At 49.1% G+C, this 22,571-nt stretch overlaps 1 protein-coding gene across 1 annotated transcript in view; it reads right to left on the bottom strand.

Annotated features, from left to right (window-relative positions):
• MGA (MAX dimerization protein MGA) overlaps positions 1-22,571 on the bottom strand; it is a 734,728-nt gene that overhangs the window by 391,072 nt on the left and 321,085 nt on the right. Inside the window, exon 12 of the mRNA XM_086937233.1 lies at positions 11,591-11,660. Within this exon, the coding sequence (XP_086793359.1) occupies positions 11,591-11,660 (70 nt within the window). The remainder of the gene's footprint in view (positions 1-11,590; positions 11,661-22,571) is intronic.

The following is a 22,571-nucleotide window of genomic DNA, read 5'->3' on the forward strand; positions in this document are numbered from 1 at the left end:
CGGGGCCGAAGTACCCGCAGAGTCCTTCTTGTTTTTGAGAGGAATACGAAAATGTTCCAACACCGGCTCCGTGGTGATTTTCCTCTTGAGGAGAGACAAGTTTCCCGGTATTGGCGTCGATGATGACCTCTCGACGCTCTTCCTCCGTAAGCGGCTGGAGCCGAGGCTTCGACACCACCAGTGCTGGTTTGGGCGTCGACGCCTGCTTCGAGGGCACACCTGCCCCATGCTTCGGAGCGAAAGCCTTCGGCGTCGACTTCGGCGGCAGGGTGAAGCGGATAGGCGTTTGCTCCTTTGTGGGCTTTGTTGTGTGCTTCGGCACCACATCCCCCGTTTCGGGAACCACAGCGTCCTTCCGAATCCGCTGCAGGGACTCCGCGACCTTCTTCGTCAAGGCCGGGGAGGGCTTGACGGCTCGAGCGATCTCCCCGAGTCGGGAGTCGGGTCTACGAGAGGCACCGCCTTTGGAGCCGACACTTCACGTTCCTTGTCCCCGACGGGCGGAGCCGTGGAATCGCTTTGACGCTTCTTCGAAGCTTTCTTCGGGTCATCGACCTCGACCACCTTCGGCGCCGACGCGGCCGCGTCGGTCGACTTCGTTTTCGGCGTCGACCCCGAGGCCCTCGGGTCGGCCATCTTGGCACGGCTCTTGAGGTCGGCCATTTTGAATTTCTTGGAAGTCGATGCCTCCAGAGCCTTCTGCACCAGTGCAGCTTTCACTTTCGGTTTCGAAACCGGAGGAGTGGATCCCAATGGCTTCACTTTCGTTTTTGTCAACGGGAGTGGCACATTAGAAATGTCCGTGACCGGGCCCGGAGGCGGGGCTGCTGGACGAGTAACGAGGTCTTGGGTAAGGCCCGAAGGCAATCCCTCGACCTGGGCCGCATGAAGGGGGTTGACCCCTGAGTCAGTCTGGGGATGCTCTTCCTCTGAGCTATCCCCCACGGTGGCAATGGCCCCATCGTCGTCCCCTACCTCGTCGCTTGCTTCGTCAAAGTCCTCGTCTCCCGCGTCGTAGGCATCCCCTTCAGACGCGGGGCTAGAGTCCGAAACCCGCATGACATCGTCGTCTTCAACAGACTCTTCGAAGATGTCGTCCGGCGGGGGCGCCGAGGTTGCCGATAACTGGGCCTGAAGTCTAGCGGCCCGACGAATCTTGAGGGTTTTCTTACACAGGAACTTCGAGCAGGCCATACACCTGGCCTCATCATGGTCCGGTGACAAAAATTTGTTGCACACAGGGTGCACATCGAGGTGTGAATACTTGGAGGTGCACACCGGGCACCTTTTGAACGGAGTTCGTTCCATGTCTGGAGCGTCGAGTAGGCCCGTCCGCGCCGAGAGCACGCGGATGGGTAGCAAGAGTTCGGAGCTGAAAACGGACAAAACCCGAACGAAACGATACCGACGCCCAGCCTAAAGACCTTTTGGTCTCGAGTTAGAAAAGTTTTACAACTATCGATTCCGAAAGAGGGAACCGAAACACATCCGAACCCAATGGCGGAAAAAAACAATCTGGGGATGGAGGCGATGCCCATGCGCACTGTAGTCCACGGGAGGAGCCACCTATCTCGTGATACTTCGAAGACTCTTCCAGGACAACAATGTGCAATCATCCGGACCCAACACTAGGCGGCGATCTATGCACAGATATGAATTCAGCAGCCCACATGCCTCGAACATACTGAACCAAAGTAAGGTACAGTGTGTATAGAGTCCACAATCCCCAGAGGTGTGACAGAGGTTAAAGTTAGGTGTGATCTTACTCTCTAAAGTGGTAGCTTGGTCGAGCAGTAAGGCAATACCAGAGGACAGTGTAAAGCATTTGTTGTACACACTCAGTCAGCAAAAGGTTTCACACACTCAAGAACTGAACTCTAGGCCAATTGTTTTTATATCAAAAGATATAGTTGTTTTATTTTAGAACCAACAGGTATCAAAATATACTTTTCTCAATATGAGCACTCTCAATTAATTACTTTGCAAAGAGGCAATAAACTTTGTAAACACAATAGGTACAGTGGTTGCAGGCTACCAATTCTAAACATAATTTAACATTGAGCTCAATGGGGTTTTCTACATAAATGCAGCTGATTACTTTATAGATTACTTTTGTAACTCCAGGACTGGATCCTGGATTGAGTCCTGGGGTCTAAGCTGAAAACAATTTAGTAAAAACGTTTTAGGTATTATAATGATTTTTAAGGAATAAAAAGGTATTTTAAAGGATGACACTTTCAGTGAAAAGACTAGCAATGTTATCCTACGGAAGGAAATTCAAGTCACAGGTAAAGTAGGTTCTCGTTACTTTAGTAATCTAGGACTGGACTCCTAGGTTCAGTACTGGGGTCTCTACCTAAGACAGGTAAGTAATTAAGTTTCAGTATTTGGTACGATTTTTAAGGAATATTTGTAATTTCAAAAGTAGACAGAAGAAATTTCAGAGAAAAACAGTCAATGGTTTCCTATGGGAGAAAATTCAGGTTATGGGTAAGTATAGGTAAAACCACTCTTGTGGTTCAGTACTGGGCTGAAAGGTACAGTACTGGCTCCTCTCCCGATTCCAGGTGAGTAACTCGGTTTTCGTTACTCGGCGGATTTTAGAGGATTATTTTAGTTTCAAAACTTCACACTTAGATTTTTCAAGTCAAACCAGTCAATGTTATCCAATGGCAGGAAGTTTCCAGGTGAGTAATCAACTGGTGAAGTTAAGGTTCTGGGCATCGACTCAGGCGTCTCCCCGGGGCGGAAAGGTACAGTAGGTACACCCTCAGCGGCACAGGGGCAGCCGGGTGCAGAGAGAGTAGGCCCGATGCAATCCAAACGAGGGTAGAGGGCCTTCGCTTGGTGGCTGCAAGCAAGCAGGCCAAGCGGCTGTGGGAGCTGAGCTCCTGGTCACTTACTCAGGGCAAGTGAGGAAGTAGAGGAGGGTAGTGGTTGCACTTCCAGCGGCACTCGGGCGGCTGGGTAAAGGGTGCTTTTGAGCAGACGGGCGCTCAATGTTAGCCAATGGGAACGTTAAAAAGGGAACAAAAGCTGCAGGCTCGGGACGGAGATTCTTCAGGTGCGACCACCACTTCGAGAGGTAAGTTGGGATCCTGGAGAAGAGGTAGGTACCCCAAAGGAAGGCACAAGCGAAAGGTTAGCGCCGGGTTGTCTTTTGGCCTCGGGCAAGCTTACCCTCAGCTGGTCGCGGTTGGGGGTAGGTCCCGGGTTCTGAGGCTGCAGGCCTTGTTCGGGTCGTCGAGGAGGTTCCTTGGGCACTGGACTTCGGGTCCCAGTCGCCAGGGGGACATCCTCGTGGTCTTGGATCACTCGGGCACGGGCTGGGCTTGGCGGGTGCAGAGTGGGCTGGATTCGCGGTTCCTGGCTGGCACCAGGGGTGTTGCTGTTGGAGCAGAGCCTCTGCTCAGGGGAGTCCCAGTCTGTTAGAGGGTCAACGCAGGCAGGTCCTCCGGGTTATCCAAGGTTGCTGTTTGCAGGAGTTGCCGGGATTAAGCAGAAGCAGGTTCCAGGATCAAGAGGCCGTTAGGGCTGGGGCCAAGTCAGTTGGTGTTGTTCTGTTGTTAGCAGCTGCACGGCGGGTCTTCTTTTTCTTCTTGATCTTCTTTCTTCTTTTCTTATCGGGATCTGAGGAAGGAAGGTTCAGGGTGCCCCTAAATACTGAATTTAGGGGCCTTACAGGTAGGGCAAGGGAAGGGACCAATAGGTCCCTGTCCTGGGGTGGGTGCACCCCCTAGTCTGCTCCTCTCCTGTGGGAGGGGGGGGCAGGTGCCTAGCTGTGATTGGGCAGTGCTCCCCATCTTCAAGATGGCCGGAGCCCGGGGTCGTGCTTCACCTCGCCTCTCCCACCTGAGGGGTGGGGTTGGCACAGGCTGGCACACCTCCCTTCCTGACATAGGGTTCCCCGCCAGTCTTCCCACCAGAGGGGGGTGAGAACTGGGGGGGGGGGGGGGGGGGGGGGGGGGCAGTTGCTGGGTACAGCAAATGGTCTGGAAAAGCTCATAGAGGCGGCAGGCCTTTGAAGCTTCCCCCTGCCCATCCTGGGGGAGGAGACCTAGCACCTCACCCAGTATGTGCATTGTTGCAGGCCCAGGAGAGAGGGGGGCTCTCTACCCAGGGGTCCAGCAACATGTCTGCTGTGTTTCAGCCTAGGCAGCCTCTCAGTCCAAACGTAGATTGTAGGTTAGGTTTCAGGGGGCATCTCTAAGATCCCTCTGGTGGATTTTACATTAAATCTCATACTGGCATCAGTGTGGGTTTAATGTGCTGAGAAGTTTGATATCAAACTTCTCAGTCTTCAGTGGAGCCATCATGGTGCTGTGGAATTCGTAATGACGACCTCCCATCACCAATCAATCAGACAATCAATGATATCATTTGTAAAGCACACTACTCACCTGTGAGGGTCTCAAGGTGCTGGAGTGGGGAATGCTGCTACTGCTCGAAAAGCCAGGTCTTGAGGAGATTTCTGAAGGTCAGCAGGTCTTGGGTCTGCCGTAGGTGGATGGGGGAGTGTGTTCCAGGTCTTGGCGGCGAGGTGGGAGAATGATCTGCCGCCGGAGGTCGCTCATCGGAAGCAGGGGACTGTGGCGAGGGCAAGGTCAGCAGAGCGGAGCTGGCGGGTGGGAGTGTAGAAGCTGAGTCGTCAGTTGAGTCCGGTGTTGTGGAGTGCCTTGTGTGCATGGGTGAGGAGCTTGAAGGTTATCCTCTTGTTGACCGGGAGCCAGTACAGGTCTTTCAGGTGGAGTGTGATGTGGCTGCGGCGAGGGATGTCGAGGATCAGGCGTTAGACCTCAGGGACGCCAACCGCTTCCTCTGGAAGGATAAGTTCAAGATGTTGACTTTGGCTCAGGTTCTGTCTGTCCTCGACCCTGGAGACTGGATAGTAGTGTCGACTTGCAAGATGCCTATTTCCACATTCCCATTCTGCCAGCCCACAGGCATTCTCTACGGTTCACGGCAGGCCATGAGCCCTTTCAGTTTACCATGCTCCCCTTTGGCCTTACCAGCGCCCCTGTCCTCTCCCTCCTCCAGACTACGGCAGACGACCTGCATTCGCTGGGGTTCTCTATCAACGTGGTGCAGTCACACCTGTCTCCCTCTCAGAAGCTCCTCTTCATCAGAGTGGTTCTGGATACGACTTAGTTTTGGGCCTATCCTCCCGAGCAGCGAGTCCGGAATATTCGGGTTATAATTCCGATCAGTCAGCCTCTATCCCGGGTTTTGGTCAGAATGACAATGAGGCTGCTGGGGCCTCATGGCCTCCGGCCTCCTGCCTCCTGCTGGGGGATCATGCCAGATGGCATATGCGGGCTCTGTAGTGAGACCTGAAATTCCAGTGGGCAGAGCATCAGGGGAATTTTTCCGATTGCGCCCAGATCTCAGGGAGCACTGCGCGCCAACTGCTGTGGTGGCTCACAAACCAGGATTGGGTCAATGGCAGATCCCTCTCCCTTCCACAACCAGATTTCACAGTGGTGATGCATCACTTCTGGGATGGGGCGGCCACATGGGTGAGGCGGAGATCAGAGGCCTCTGGTTTCCTGAGGAGTCCGGGCTCCACATCAACCTTCTGGAGCTCATGGCAATCCGTCTTGCACTGAAAACATTCCCTCCTTCTGTCAAGGGAGTAGTGCAGGTGTTCACGTACACCACCACCTCCATGTGGTAGTACATCAAACAAGGTGGGGTGGTGTTGTGGACCCTATGTCAAGAGGCTATCTGCCTCTGGATGTGCCGGAACATCAGGGCATGTCACTGGTGGTTCAACAACTGGCAAGTTCCCTGAACCCCAGGGCAGACGAACTCACCCGTCGGTGCATGATGGATCGCAAATGGTGTCTTCACTCGGAGGTGTTGCAAGGTCTCTTTCATCAGTGGGGAGAGCCTTGGTTAGATCTGTTCGCCACCGAAGAGAAAATGCACTTTGGAATTTCCAAGGCAGCACTTGATCGTCTATTCTTTTTGTCGCGAGTGGAATTACGTTCTTCTGTACGCCTTTACCACTTCTACCCAGAGTGCTGAAGAAGATCAAGCGCGATCGGGCCTAAGTCCTCCTTGTGACTCCGGACTGGGCACGAAGAGTCTGGTATCCCGAGCTCTTGCCCTTGGCCATCAGACTGCCTCTTCATGAGGATCTTCTGTCATAGCAGCAGGGTACGGTCCTCCACCCAAACCTGTCCAGCCTCCACCTACTCGCGTGGAGATTGAGCGATGACAGTAGACAGCTTTTGACCTTTCTCCCGAAGTCTGTAATGTCATTTTGTTAGCCAGGCGTCCCTCCACTGCCGGTATACTCCTGTAGATGGAACAAATTTGTGGCATGGTGCACACCAAAGGCTGTGGAACCCCTTTCGGAGGTTTTCTTCTTCATTCTTTCTTTTGCCCCGCAGGGCTCTTCTCTGGGCACCTTTAAAGGCTATCTTTCAGCCATTTCGGCCTTTCTTCGACTACCTGATCAGCCTTCTCTTTTCATGTCCACTATTGTATATAGATTTCTTAAGGGCATTACTCACCTCTTTGCTCCTATTCCGTTCGTAATGCCCCAGTGGGACTTGAATCTGGTCTTAACTTACTTTATGTGTTCTCGTTTTCGAGCTACTACATACTTGTCCTCTCAGACTCTTGACCTTAAACACTGCTTTTCTGGTTACCATCACCTCTGCTGGACCAACATAAACGACAACGACACCATCAAGATCATGAACACCATCCACTCCGGATCTCCGTCAGACCCATGCCCACACCACATCTTCAACAAAGCAAGCACAGCCATCGCACCATATCTCCGGAAAGTATTCAACACCTCCATCGAGACAGCAACCTTCCCGGAGAGCTGGAAGCACGCCGAGAGCAACGCCTTACTCAAGAAACCCAAGGCGGACCCCAAGGATCTCAAGAACTTTCGGCCCATCTCCCTGCTCCCGTTCCCGGCAAAGGTCATCGAGAAGACTGTCAATGAACAATTGACCCGCTACCTCGAGTAGAGAACAACATCCTGGACCCTTCCCAGTCCGGGGTCCGCAGCAACCACAGCACCGAGTCTACCCTCATCGCCGCCACCGATGACATCAAGTCCATGCTGGACAACAGAAAAACTGCGGCCCTCACCCTCCTTGACCGGTCAGCCGCCTTCGACACGGTCTGCCACCACACACTACAAACACACCTCCACAACACCGGGATTCAAGAGAAGGCCCTGGACTGGGCCACCTCCTTCCTCCCCGGCAGAACACAAGGCGTCCGCCTTTCCACCTTCTGCCCTGAAGCCACAGAGATCATCTGCGGCTTACCCCAGGGCTCATCCCTCAGCCCAACTCTGTTTAACATCTGCATGGTACCACTTGCCCACGTCGCCCGTCGGCACGACCTCAACATCATCTCCTACGCCAATGACACCCAGCTGATCCTCTCCCTCACCAAGGACCCCCACTCCGCCAAAACCAACCTTCACGAAGGAATGAAGGCTGTCGCTGAATGGATGAGGAACAGACGACTAAAGCTGAACTCGGACAAGACGGAGGTCCTCATCCTCGGATCCACTCCTGGTGGCCGACCACACTGGGAACCGCCCAACACCCACTGACCATGCACGCAACCTAGGGGTCATCCTCGACTCCACCCTCTCCATGACTAAACAGGTCAACGCTGTCTCCTTCCCCTGCTTCAACACCTTCCGCATGCTCCGCAGGATCTACAAGTGGATCCCCACTGAAACTAGAAGAACGGTCACCCAGGCCCTCGTCAGCAGCAGGTTGGACTATGGAAACGCCCTCTATGCAGGAGCCTCGGCCAAACTCCTGAGACGGCTCCAACGGATCCAGAACGCCCCTGTTGCACAAACCTAGCCAAAAGGCAGCTGAATGCTGTACAGGGTCGAAATGTATCAGAATCCAATAGTCAAAGTGATCTCATTATGCTAGCCCTGGTCTATTGTACCTTTTAGAAAAGTGTAGTAAAGTGAGCTACCGAGGGGATACTCCTGTGGGAATATGGTTTGTTCTGTTATTCTTTGCCATTGAAGAGAAGGAACGTAATTTAGAAATGCATACTGTACTCCGCTAGCCTTGCCGTAAAGTAGCTTGACTGTCGCAACTGAATGCTGGCATGTAGTTTGAGGCTGGCATGTAGTTTGAGATTTACTCTAACAGTGGACCTGCTCAGCAAATTTCACATGTTTATACTAGTGTAAAATCAGTTTCCATCATAAAAGCACTCGCATCATCTTACAATCAACCAGCACTGTCGAAACATTGAGAGAATATATTTGAATCAGTTGTTGTTGAATGGTTGCACAGAGTGATGCTGTGGCGTTCAGTGATGCTGTGGTAGCGCATAGTGATGTTGTGGTGCCCCTGAGTGATGCTGTGGTGATGCGATGGATAGTGAGGGCGATAGATAGATAGAGGGAGGGCGAGAGATAGAGGCAGGGTGAGAGATAGAGCCAGGGCAAGTGTTGGCGAGGGATGGAGTGTGGGCGAGGGATGGAGTGTGGGCGAGGGATGGTGTGGGGCGGGGGAGGGATGGAGTGTGGGGCAGATGACGCCTACCGACGCGCAAGTGGTACTGCTGACGAAAACTTTCCGGATCCAGTCTGACGCCTGGGGATATTCTAAGGTAAGGAATCTAACAGCAACGTGTTTCTTTCAGATACCCTTTGCAAGATTAGCATCAGTGATCACCTCGGTGCATCAAGCAAGGTTGTCAGCAGTCACGTAAACAACATGATTTGTCAATTTCTTACGCCTCTATCTGAGTAATGCATAACAGTCATAGCTGCGACATCCCCAGCACAAAAGTAAACGTTTTAGTAATAAGTCTTTCAAACACCAAGTGCTGTCTTACAGTAAGTGCCATGGGGGGCACAAGAGTCATTTGAGCCCGCTTTGGGCACCCCCGGGGTGCTTTGGTATTACAGAAAAGGGTGCAGAAAACTGTGTATCCCCTTCTGTAATACCAATAGCACTAGTACAGTTAAAAAGTCAGCACTGCCTTCAGGGGGTGTTCCCTAATTTGCATAGGGGCATATCCTATGTAAATTATTTTGCCTCTGCACTCGTGCCATATTTCAGATGTAGGAGCAGAGGCAAAGCAGCTCTCTGGGAGCGCACTCACAGTGTGCCAACTTCTAGGCAGCCCACTTGAGTGTGCTCCCTGAGAGCAGCATTCTGGAGGGGGTGGGAAAAGGGTGCTATGGACCCCCCCGTGACATCCCATTGCAGGCTGGTGCAGTCACTGACTGCACCTGTCTGCAAGGGGATCTTTAATCCCCTTCAAAAGTGCAGGTGGGCTGCTGCTTGCACTGTGAAAACACAGAGTGGCTGCAAGCAGCTGCTCCATGTTTTTACAAGAAAAGGTGCGCAGATACAAACAATGAAAATGAGTAATACGCTTAGGGGTTCTAAAAATACACACATTTTTGTCTCAAATAAACACTTTTCAATTTTGATATACATATATTAATTCAGCTAAGCAAAAGCTTCTAGTTTAGTGGCCTTGGATGCACACAGGAGAGCTACTCCTAGGTACCTGGAGAACTACCAGTAGCTCACAAGCTACTCATTGGAGAAGCCTGCTCTACATGCACCATAGGATTGGTTGCTCTTTTGTTACTTTACATTGGTTGCTCTTCTCTTGTATTTTGCTTGTTGAGTTCCTTTATGTTGTTATGTTTATGCCTTTACCTTCCTATTCCCACTGCTTCTTTGTACAGTACTCTGATAGCCTTACGGGTCATGTCCGTGCTATATACATTTTTTCAAATAAATAAAGAAAATAAAAATGCACCCACCCTCCTCTAGAAGCTTGTAATCACTTCAGATGTCTTTCTTATTCCCCTGTTCACAATACACAGAGTGCATGGTGCACCAAACTATGCTCGTTCTACTCCACATTCCATACACTCACTCATCTGATGGGCAAAAAACAATCTAAGATGGAGTTGGTGCCCATGCGCACTGTGAACAGATGGAGGAGTCACCGACCATCTTGTGACAAAGACTTTTTTTGAGGAAAAACAAGTTAGAAACGTCAGAGTCCAACACTAGATGGCAGGAGTATGCAGGGCATGTGTATGGACAGTCATGCTTGCAACAAAGACCAAATTCCAAATTTACCTTTTGTTCTAATGCTGTTAATGTTTTTATCAAGCAGTAAGTTAGTGAAATCACAAAACATAAGCTGTTATATGTTAATTTGTGTAATAGCTTCACTATGGACTGATAATTTCAACACATTTCACTATCATAAAATAGATAAACAGATCAGTTGCAATTGTTCATAACTGAGTTTTGCCAATGAAGAGAAAACGTATTATCTCTCATGCTTACTGTGCAAGAATGCCTTCTGATCTTTATGGCCACAGCCACAGTTCAATCAACAGCATCAACATAATTACAGGTCACACAATATTTTGGTCAAGGAATCAGAATCTATTTGTCAAGTCATTTACTAAATTGCTACATTTCTAGAAAACGACGCCTGAAAAAGTTCTATTTTACAACAAATACTGAGTGCATCTAGCCAGGCTGGCATCTGCGAGTCCAACGAAAAGTGCAGACAGTTTACAAAAAAATTACTTTCAATTTGGCTAATAAATGTTTTCCTCTTTAGCAGAGATTGGAGCAGGGAAGCCACCAGTGTACTATTTAACCCGGGTTGAAGACCACTGAATCCAGCATAGCTGGATTGGTAGCGTTGTATGAATAAAGTATACATCATCCATTTACATCTTGAAGTCATTGATAGATTTTGTCAAAGCTTGATTTTGTCAATACAGGCTCAGCAACTCAAGACCTCATGTTGTATATTAGAAGATGTCTGTCACTTCCTTCCAATTTGTCTGGGAGCACTTACTTTTTTCTTTTTCAGTACCAAGTAGGGTCTCACTGGAGCAAAATGATTATGGCATAATAAATCCATGATCTCTGATGAACTCTTCACCTTTAACTGTTGCTCCTGATGCCTTAACAGAACCTTTTGGAATTCTCTCAGGTTCAAGACAATATTGAAGTTGTAGAACTTCAGAATTAGGCAGATAAAGGCTATTCATGTTCTCCCTTGCTAAGTGTGAGAAAAGATGTTGGAACCTTCTTAAAATGGAAGGGAAGTACCTGGAAAGTACATACACACTCATGCAAGTCATGATTGTCACTGGCAGCTATCATCCTTCAGCAGTAACATTAAATGTTTCCTCTACCAAGATTCCAGAGGAAAATAGAAGAAAGAAAATTCCCTGCATGTTTTAAAACTCACTGCTAAGGAGAAAAGATAGTAAGTGAGAGAATGAATCTAGGATATAGAAAACCTCGGAATGTGTATAGTTCACAAAAAAGGTGTGGACAGGAAGTGTCCAAATTCCTTTTCAAGGCTCAGAATAGATATTTAAGTTGTTGACAAATAGGTATATAGTCTGTGACATCACTAACACAGTCTAACATTGAGAATCCAAATAAAGTCGAAAATGTGTAGTTGCAGACAATCCAATGTAGGAGAACAAGTTCATACAAAACTTTTAAAAAGTTAAAGTTTTTCTGTATACATTACTTCATTCAAAAACAAGTTGTAACAAAAGGAATTACTCACTAACCTGTTGAGTTACCCTTTGCTTTTTCCATCTTGCTTACTGTACCTTTTAGCTGATGTTCAAGATAATGATCCTAGGAAAAATACAAAAGAAAAGATCAAAAAGTGCAAGTAAACAAAAAAATGCCAATGCGGACTACAAACCAATATTTAATTTTAAGGCAAAAATGAACAGCCATAAATGTTATTTGTGAATATACCCAGGAAAATAACATGATTTTAATGCTAGAAAAAGCCTGTTCTTAGCTTGTAATCTTTATTTTGGCAATATTTAAGAGCATATCAAGGGCTGTTGAACCTCTCCTACGCCTAATAAGCAAGCCTCCCGTGCTGTCTTTCAAGAACTCTTTGCAGTCAAGGAATAGGAGGTATTTCTTGTGGTCCTGCAGCAGTCCATGGTTATCGGGGTGAACCTTGATGGGTACTTCGGTTCACCACTAGTAATCCAGGGCCATCAATATTACTGCACTTCTATTATCTAACCAAGTTGCTCTTTGTGGCAGTAAACTCTCCACAAGTAGTTAAGCTGTCAAAGCTTAATTTCCACAGCACTAGGTTAGAAATCCTGCTATAATAAAATAATAAAAACACTACAATACACTGAATGTCCAGCAGGAGGGACATTTTCAAAGAAGAAAAAGTAAAAGGAGCATTTAAGATAAGAATATTGAAGAAGGAATTTGAGCCTTTTAGGACTAAGATATAGTTCTGTTGCATTAGGTACTAGATTTTCTATAACATTAACACTATGAGCAATGGAATTCAATGGTCTGGCACTTCAGTCCTTCCTGGGAACTCTTAGGCTCTCTGTTTCTCTGCAAGGAATTTTCCCTGCAAAGAATTTAGATAGTTGCTAGGGGCACAGAAGTGATCAGTTGATCTGTAGACTTCCAGTTGGATAAACTCCAAAAGATCCATTTGCACATATACAACTGCACAGTCAAGGAGACACTAGTTTGAACTGTGAGCATGCTGAAGACCGTAGCTCGGAAATTACAGACTGAAGCCAGAATTGACTTATAATGAAAAGGAGAAAAAGCTTTGCATTCTTGGGCCTGGAGTGTGGGGGAGTTGGAGAGGATAGAGAAGAGACAGATGAGTGGGGAGAGTTTGCGAGGAGCTGCAGTGAAAGACAGACAGAGTGCTGCTGTGAGCAATGAGAACCAGCTTGACTATGCACACCTGAAACCACGAAAGGACCAGTGAAGATCTAAAGGAGATCTAGCCATCAAAATATCACCACATTCAGGCTCAGCAGCCATACGGAGTGGGCATTTGAGTTTATGTCTGCCATGGTTTTACTGAGGAATTGTGGCCTCAGGCAAGTACTTAATACTCTGTTACACAGAGCACAAGGGCAGTCACTATAAAAATCACCAAGCACCAAAGGATAGACAGAAGAAGTGGGAAAAGCATTGGTGATCTCTAATCCCTCTCATGATTGTTAAAACAGTGGCACAGCTGAGAGGTGACAGGGAACATTAAAAAACACAAATCCACTACTATTTCTACTCGTTTGTTTTCCTTGAGGGGCATCTCAATTATAAGAGCTCTGTAGACAATGGGATTTGGGAAGATGTAATGGCTGACAAACAGAAACTATCCATAGATTTACCTTAGGTATGGCCTTAGGCATGTGAGTTGTAGACACACGTGCTGTGCATCAATTGTAAAGTAGTCCCTCTCCTGAAGCGGTGGCTAGCCTGTGGGATTGCAGTTGTTAGAAAGAGAGTCTGTAGTACTGATCGGCCAACACTGACTTGTTAACATGCTAGTATATCCACACAATAATGTTTTGTGAAGGTATGGACCATGTTGCGGCTTTGCCAATGTCAGCAAGGGGAATATTGCCTAGAAATGCCATACAAGCATATTTTTTAAGAGTAGAGTGAGCTTTAGGGGTAATAGGTAAAAGTCTTTTTGCTTTAGCATAACAAGATTGGATCCATTTTACTAGCCATCTTGAAATTCCACTTTTTGAAATAGCATTTCCAGTGTGAGGAGGTAAAAAGCGTTAAATAATTGCTTAGTCTTCCTAAAAGGTTCATTCTATCAATGTAGTGCACCAAAGTTAGTTGCACATTCAATGTATGTAAAGCCTTTTCTGCAACAGACTCTGGTTGTGGAAAGAAGACAGGCCATTCAATTGACTGATTAATATGAAAAGGTGAAAAGACTTTAGGGAGAAAATGAGTATTTGTTCGGAGAACTATTTTGTCCCCAGGTAGCTGGAGGAAAGGTTCTTCCAACGTTAATGCCTGAAGTGATAGCTACTAGAAATGCATTTTTTCAAAACAAATATTGGATTTGGCACGAATGCACGAGTTACTACTTGTGTAACGATATAGAGACATTAGATAGTGATAGATTCCTTGCCTTAGAATATTCCCCGGGCATCAGACTGGATCCGGAAAGTTTTGCTTATCAGTACCCCTGCGCATCAGTAGGTAGCGTCGTGCGGCTCCGCGTCCGTCACTGGCGTCGTGAGCGCAGAGATGACGTCACCGAGGGTACTTAGTTACAACCCATGCGAGCTGACGTCAGTTCTTTTCACGACTTTCCGCCCCGAAACGCAGAGCCATGCTAGATACTGACCATTGGTGTATAAACCTAGGGCCCTAAAAGGGATGACCTTAACCCTAGTAATCAGTTCGCAGAATGGGGAAGACAGGTGGGGCGGTAAGGAATCTATCACTAACTAATGTCTCTTACAGATATATCGTTACACAAGTAGTGACTTGTGCATCTGAAAAAGACACGTTCGTGTTAGATTCCTTACCTTAGAATAGATACCTCAACAATACCAACCCCAGTGATGGGTCTGCGAACAAGATTACACCAGAAAGTCACAGAGCACAGAACCGCAAAAGAAGCCATCTCTCCGGACCGACTGTCAAGGCAGTAGTGTTTGGTAAACCTGTGGAACGAGGCCCATGTAGCTGCCGGACAAATGTCCTGCAAGGGAACGTCACGCCCAAGGCAGTAGGGCCGCCGTCGCTGTGAGAAGTTGGCCTGATATATAGTGCTCACTATTCTAGTGATCACTGTCTATCATACCAAACGACCCTTATTGATGATTGGTTGTAAGTCAACCTTATAGACCAGCTATCCTAGTAGCATGGACAAGAGCAGTCTTTAGGCTAAACTCTAGAGGACGTGTTAAGCCAGCTGTTATACCATCACATATACCCCTTGAACACCAAGTGAAAGGACACCACACAAGTTGTTATGAAAATAAAAGGATATTTATTTATAACACAACAACCCTGGACTCTTTATGAGGACAGGGTGCTAAGCGCAATACAAAACTCTTAAAGAAATACTGAAAGTCGCACAATTTAAACAAATGCCCGAGGGGCACGAAAAACCATATACTATGGAAGTGGAATGCGAATCACTAGCAGGTAAGTAACAGTTCTCAAGGACTTTAGAGTCGCTAGGCCTACAATGCTGAACCCTTAGATTAGAAGCAGGAGGCCTAGGGGCGCCGGATGCAGAGTGGAAACTCTCACGCGCAATGCGGGACAAAGTCTATGGATACTAGCAAATGCAAAGTTAGTGTTATCGGGCAAACCCAAATAGGTAGGTCAAAAACGAAAGTGGATCTAGACACTTAGAGAGTGGTTCTACGCTGGAGCACCGTGGTACTCGGTTTACCTAGCCCAGGGGCTGCGGCGGCATAGGGTTCAAGTGTCGTCGGGAATCCTCGTTGAAGAACCAGGAGCCTGAAGTGTAAGTTGCTGGCAGGCGGCCAGTGAAGATGTTCCGGGCTGATCCAGGGACGGATCAGTGAAGAAGGATACCTGTAAGCAGAGGGGACGAGTTCTGAATCACTAGCCAGTGATTAGGTGGGCACCAGGATGGCACCGGACAAGGTCACTCAGCCAGGTGAAGAGGTGACACTGGATTCTTCTGCTGCACGGACCAGGGCGCTGATGTCGACCAAGCTGGAGGTCTACGAGCTGTCCCACATCGGATGTCTGCTGCTGGCGATGCTGGATCCGTTGAAGGAGGCAACAAGCCTTGGCTACGGCAAGCCCACGTGGCGACACAAAATGGCGTCTGGAGTGGACCAGGAGGGTCCGAGGAAGTTCCCCTTCAAGAGGAGACAAGGGCTAGTGTAGAGGAGCTAGACCAGCGGTGAAACAAACGTAGGACGTCGTCTGGAGGGTCACTAGCCAACGGGCAAGTGACCGGACAACGTGGCAAGCAACGCAGAAGCAAAAGGGGCCCACGCAGATCTGGCGGATGCTGGGGGGCTGGTCTTCAGTGCTCATGCTGCTTGGGGTTGGGGCTTCTCTTACCCCAGTGCACCCACTCGAGGGTCCCTCGGCAGTCGTGCTGGATAAGCGTCGTGCAGTTTTGAAGATGGCCGGTCCCTTCAGGTCTCGTCACACCCACGAATCTCAGCTGGGCTGATGATGTAGGTAGAGGTCAGAGGTGCCAGGGAATCCAGGTCTCGTCGAGCTGGGCAGTCTTGATCCGGAGGATGGACGTGCAGCAAACCGCATGCGCTTAGATGGTGCTCGCTGGTGCAGGGTGGCTACTCCTTAGCCACAAGGGAGAGTCTTCAGAAATGTTCAAGAGTTCTTTCGTGGAAAGTAGTCAAGATTCAGAATTATCTACTTTGGGAAGGGGGCCCGCTCCTATCTTCATTCTAAAAAAAAGGGGTTGGCATGTGACTAGGTCCTGCCCATGGGTGGGACCAGGAGGGGGGTGGTTACACCCCTCTCCTTTGTCCGGTCTCTCCTGGTGTGCCCCTGGAACTGGTTCAAACCGGCAGATGCATTGTGAGCACCGGGGTGCCACTTGCAGTCACCTTCCTTCTCAGCTCTGCCTACCTGGGATACATAAAAAAACCCTGTCTGGGATGGTGCTAGCACCGCCCCTGACAGGAAACCCTTTGTCCAAGCTCTCCTCACTGGAATGACTCCCAGCAGCAGGAGGTCAGACTTGTGTCTGTGGTGGCAGCATCCATTTTGTGATGCTGAGGCTCGAGTTAACTTTAACCGGGGTTCACAGTTACATACATGTCGTGTCCCTCTAGAAGGGTGGAATGCTAACCCCGTCGCCAGAATTGGCGAAGGGTTAGTATTCCAATTCGTATGACACCTTACTCGACATGTTTTGATAAAGCGATACCAAAGATAGCAAATAACCGCGAGGATTATAATGCACTTAAGAGTATATGGTACGCGTTATCATAGAACAGCTATTAGGACTTGCTTCCGCAAGCTGCAGACGGGCTCAGCTCATGCCAGAGTACCATCTCACATAATTCCAAGCACTCTGCCTTCAGGATTGTTAAGGCCTGCCATAGGAGTGACTGATAGGAATACATGTGTCCATTTTAGGGTTAGATATAGGAATACTATATCTAAAGCAAATGGTGATTACACCACCTTGCCCCAGCTGTCGTGCAACCAGTTATGTCAGTTTTAGATGGCCAGCCAGGGGTGGCATAATACATGCTGCAGCCCCTGGTTGGCCCTGGGTACACCTATGCCCTGGATACCTAAGGTATATGTAGGAAGGTACCTCCTGACTATGGTTGCCCCCAACTTTTTGCCCTGTGTTTTAGCTGGTTTTGGACATAGTCGACCTGGGGCCCTGCCAATCCGGACCCCAGGCCTACTGCTCTCTCTTTAAAATGGATTCCATGTACCCTAGGTGCATTTCCAATTGGTACTGGGCCACCTTATCAGACCCTGTAACTCAGGGCATAGGTGTACCCAGGGCTGCCAGGGGCTGCAGCATGTATTATGCCACCCCTGGCTGGCCTCCTAAATTTGACACAACTGGCTGCATGACAGCTGGGGCAAAGTCGTGTAATCACCCTTTGCTGTAGGTATAGTATACCTATACCTAACCCTAAAATGGACACACAGATTCCTATCAGTCACTCCTATGGCAGGCCTTGACAATCCTGAAGGCAGAGTGCTTGGAATCGTGTGAGATGGTGCTCTGGCATGAGCTGAGCCTGTCTGCAGCTTGCGGAACCAAGTCCTAATAGCTGTTCCATGATATCGCATACCATATACTCTTAAGTGCATTATAATCCTCGCGGTTAAATGCTAACTTTGGTATTGCTTTATCAAAACATGTTGAGTAAGGTGTCATACGAATTGGAATACTAACCCCTCGCCAATTCTGGCGACGGGGTTAGCATTCCACCCTTCTAGAGGGACACGACATGTATGTAACTGTGAACCCCGGTTAAAGTTAACTAAAGCCTCAGCTCCACAAAATGGATGCTGCCACCATAGACACGAGTCTGACCCCCTGTAGCTGGGAGTCCTTCCAGCGAGGGGAGCCTGGACAAAGGGTTTCCTGTCAGGGGCGGTGCTAGCACCGTCCCAGACATGGTTTTGTGTATCCTGGGTAGGCAGGGCTTTTCAGGAAGGTGACTGCTGAGTGGCACCCCGGTGCTCACTACGCATAGGCCGGTCTGAACCAGTTCCAGGGGCACACCAGCCCCTGGCCTGGTGAAGTCCGGCATGGCAGAGGGGTGTAACCACCCCCCTCCTAGTCCCACCCATAGGCAGGACCTAGTCACCGGGTCAGCCCCCTTTTTTAGTATAAAGATGGGAGCGGGCCCCCTGTTCAAATTAGATCATCTTTGGAATCAAGACACGACTTTCTGCGAAAGGACTTCAAGATTTCTTCATCAAGATTCTCCCTTGTGGCTAAGGAGTAGTCACCCTGCATCCGCAGGCACCATCCTAAAGAACACTGCGGTCTGCTGCAAGTCCTTCATCACGAATCCGACGACCCAGCTCGACGAGACCCGGCTTCCCTGGCACCTCTTACCTCTACTCACCTCTACAGCAAAGCTGAGAACCGTGAGTGCGACGAGACCTCGAGGGACCGACGATCGCCAAGACTGCACGACATCTTTACTGCAAGCCCACCGTGTCCTCCACGGGTGAGTGCTTTGGGGTCCGAGAAGCCCCGACCCTGCGCAGCTCCAGCACCTAAGGTCAGCCTCCCTGCATCTCCACGATCTGCGTGGGGCCCTTCTGCTGTTTGCTGTGCACCGCATTGTTTGGCTACTAGCCGGCTGGCTTGTGGCATTCTGAACGACGCCCGACGACATCACTGCTGCTGGTCTGGTTGCTCCAGACTGGCCCTTGCTTCCTTCTTGAAGAGAAGCACCCCGGACCCTCCTGGTCCACTCCAGACGCCATTTTAGGTCCACCGCGTGGGCTTGAATTTGCCAAGGCTTTGTTGCCCAATCCTGGGTCCAGCGACGCCGACAGCTTCTATCTTCGTGGGACAGCTCGATCCTCCTTCCTGGTCGCCGACAACGCCTCCTGGTCCGTGAGATCTCCGAGCCCAGCGTCACCCACTCGCCTTGTCGAGGTGGCTACCATCCGGTGCCCTCCTGGTGCCCAATGACTACTGGCTAGTAGTCTCGAACTTGGTCCCCTCTGCTTTCAGGTGTCATCTTCCATCGATCCAGGCTTGGATCCACCGAACTTTCTTCACTGGTCGCCTGCCAGCAACTTCTTTCTTCCAGGCTCCTGGTCCGGCAACGAGGATTCCCGACGTCTTTTGAGTCCTATGCAGCTGCAGCCCCTGGGCTAGGTAACTTCGGCATTTCGGTGCCCCAGCATGGCCTCACTATCCAAGGGTCAGGATCCACTTTCGTTTTCTCCCTACCAGGTCGGGTTCGCCCGAGAACACTAACTTTGCAATTTCTAGCTACCATAGACTTTGTCCCGCATCTCGCGTGAGAGTGCACACACTGCACCCGAGTCCCCTGGGTCTCCTAGAAGTAATCTAACGATTCTATAGTCAAGTCCTAGCGATTCCAAAGCCTATTAGTACTGTACTTACCTGCTAGTAATTTCGCATTCCACTTTCAGAGTATATGGTTTTCCGTGCCCCTCGGGCATTTGTATATACTGTGCTAACTTAAGTATTTTTGTAAGAGTTTTGGTTTGTGCTTAGTGCCCTGTCCTCATAAAGAGTACAGGGCTGTTGTGATTCTTAATAAATAACTGTTTATTTTCATAACACGTGTGTGGTGTCCTTTCACTTGGTGTTCAAGGGGTATATGTGTGGTATAACAGCTGGCTTAACACGCCCTCTCGAGTCTTTAGCCTTAGACTGCTCGTATCCACGCTACTAGGATAGCTGGTCTATAAGGTTGGCTTACAACCAATCACCAATAAGGGTTGCTGGACTGATACATAGTGTTCACTAGAATAGTGAGCACTGCGTATCAGGCCACCTTCTCACATTGGTGAGCAGCGGTTGGGATTTGAGCTTGCTGTTGTTTTACCACACGTATCCTAAGAATATCTTGTTGAAAGATCACATAAGTACTGTTAGTACATATAACTAAGCTTAGAATACTCTGAGTTCTACTGAACCAGCTGTTGCAGTTCCTCAAGGCTTAGCACACCTTGGCTGCAACTCTTAGCAAGGGATCAGTAGGTAAACACATAGTGTAGGTAGGTGCATCACTTACACCACACTAGAATCAGCATGTCAGACAAAGGAGGAAACTCTGAGTATCCCCTTGTGTCAGTGGACCCTCCACAGGTCCTTACTTCAAAATATGCTGCTCTTAGCTTCCATGAGATGAGACAAGTGTGTACTCTCAGGAAACTAAAACAGGGGTCTAACCCCACCACTTCCTTTCTGATTGGTCTCTTAGAGGCTTATGATGCCAGTAGGGCTGGTAACCCAGACCCTTCTAATCCAGAAGGAAGTTTGCCCTCCTTACAGGGACCCTTTGATAGCCAGGACCATCCCCTCCAGGAAGCAGATGATGCTGAGGATGAGGATGAGGACCAGTTGTCAGGGGATGAGGCAGACAAGGGACAGGTAGAAGTCATTAGACTAACCAGGTCCAACTTAAGCAGACATGAGCTTGGTACTGGGGGACCCCTGGGCCCACTCTCAGGTCAGCTTAACATTGGGAATGGACGAGTTAGGTCTCTATCAAGAGGCTCTAACAGATCCTTTCGAACCAATGGCTCTCTCAACTCTTCTCACAGAGGGATGTCTTCCCCTAAGAGGAGAGTGTATAAAGCTGAAGAAAGGGCAATCAAACTGAGGATTGAAAGGGAAGAACTTGCCCTGGCCAAAGAGAGACTTGCCCTTGCTAGAGAGCAAGAATTATGTGGGCTACAGCCCACTGGTGGCAGCAATAAACCTAGCAATAGGGAAAGGAGTTTTGATACAAAGCACCTGAATAAGATAGTGCCCCCCTTTAAAGAAGGGGATGACATCCACAAATGGATTACTGCTTTGGAGAGAGCCTGCACTGTGCAGGGTGTTCCCCAAAGTCAGTGGGCAGCTATCTTGTGGCTCTCCTTTGATGGTAAAGGTAGAGATAAGCTCCTCACCACAAGGGTGGAGGATGCTAACAATTACAAAATCTTGAAGAATACACTGGTTGATGGGTTTGGTTTAACCACTGAACAATACAGGATGCTGTTCAGAGACACCCAGAAAACTCAGTCTCAAGATTGGACTGACTTTGTTGATTGTGCCACTAAGGCTTTTGAAGGCTGGCTACTGGGTAGTAAGGTTACTGATTTTAAAGGATTGTATAATCTAATTATGAGGGAGCAAATCTTAAATAATTGTCAGAACCAGCTATTACATCAGCACCTGGTAGACTCTGAGTTGACCTCTCCACAGGAATTGGGTAAGAGGGCAGACAAATGGGTCAGAACCAGGGTTAGGCCTAAAAACCAGGGTGGTGACCAGAAAAAGGAATCAACCAAGCCTCAAGAGAAGGGTGGGGATAAATCCACAGAGAAGACTTCCCAAGGGCCCCAAAACTCCAACAAGGGTGGTGGGTCCCAGAACACTCCTTCAGAACAGAAGAAACCTTATTGCCATACCTGTAAACAGGTGGGTCATTACAAAAGTGATGCCAGTTGCCCTAAAAATGGTAATAAGGGAAATATACCCCCAGGTAATACTCCTAAACCTCCTGTTACCACTAGTGGTAATCCCCCAGGTGGTGGGAGTGCCCCCAAGAATGTGGTGGGCATTACTTTGGGCAATCAGGAGGACTATGGCCTAGCCAGGTTCCCTGACCACACTCTTGTCTGTGAGACTGGCATGGGGTTTGCCAACTTCACTACTGGACCCCACATTTTGGGAAAGTATAGACAAGAAGTTTTAGTGAATGGTCAGAAAGTTGAGGCATTCAGAGACACAGGGGCCAGCCTCACCATGGTGAGTGACCATCTGGTCCCCTCTGCTCAACTGACCCCTGGTTTTACTTATCAGGTGACAGACATTCATGGAATGAAGAGAAGGCATCCCATGGCAGTAGTCAAGCTCAGCTGGGGTAATGTCACAGGGCCCATGAGAGTGGCAGTGACAGATAACCTACCTGTAGATTGCTTACTGGGGAATGACCTGGAACTCTCAGCATGGGCTGAGGTGGAACAAGAAACTCATTCCAGAATGATAGGCCTATCCAGACAGGTTAGTGGGGCAGTAATAGCTACAGCCCCAGTCCAAGCACCATTCCTCCCTGAAAAGGTTGGAAGGGCAGTGGTAGCCACTGCCCAGGCTCAGACAGACTTTCCGGAGCAGGATAGGAGGGCTGTGACAGTCACAGCCCAAACACAAACTGAGTGCCCTCCTGAAAAGGTTGGCAAGGTTGAAATGGTCTCAGCCTCTACTCAGACAGATAGTGAGGTTGTGAAGCCTGAAACAATGGATCACTCCACTCAAACAGAGAGCATTGAGGAGGAAGAAGAGTCTTCCCCCTCCCAGACACTAGGTGAGAGCCAGCCTCCTCAGGGAACTGACTCTACCCCTGTTGAAGGAACTGCCCCAGAGGTAGTCAGGCCTAGCCTGGCAGAGCCCCTGATGGCAGTGGACCCTTCCCAGGTGGGACCCAGTCTGGAGCAGGTAACCTGCACCTCTCTACCCTGCCTCAGTCAGCCCAGGGCTGAAGAGACCAGGGAGGCCAGTGGTGGACCCCAAAGGGCCCCCTGTCCAAAGGA

The sequence above is a fragment of the Lissotriton vulgaris genome, chromosome 9, assembly GCF_964263255.1.
Source record: "Lissotriton vulgaris chromosome 9, aLisVul1.2, whole genome shotgun sequence".
Classification (NCBI taxonomy): domain Eukaryota; kingdom Metazoa; phylum Chordata; class Amphibia; order Caudata; family Salamandridae; genus Lissotriton; species Lissotriton vulgaris.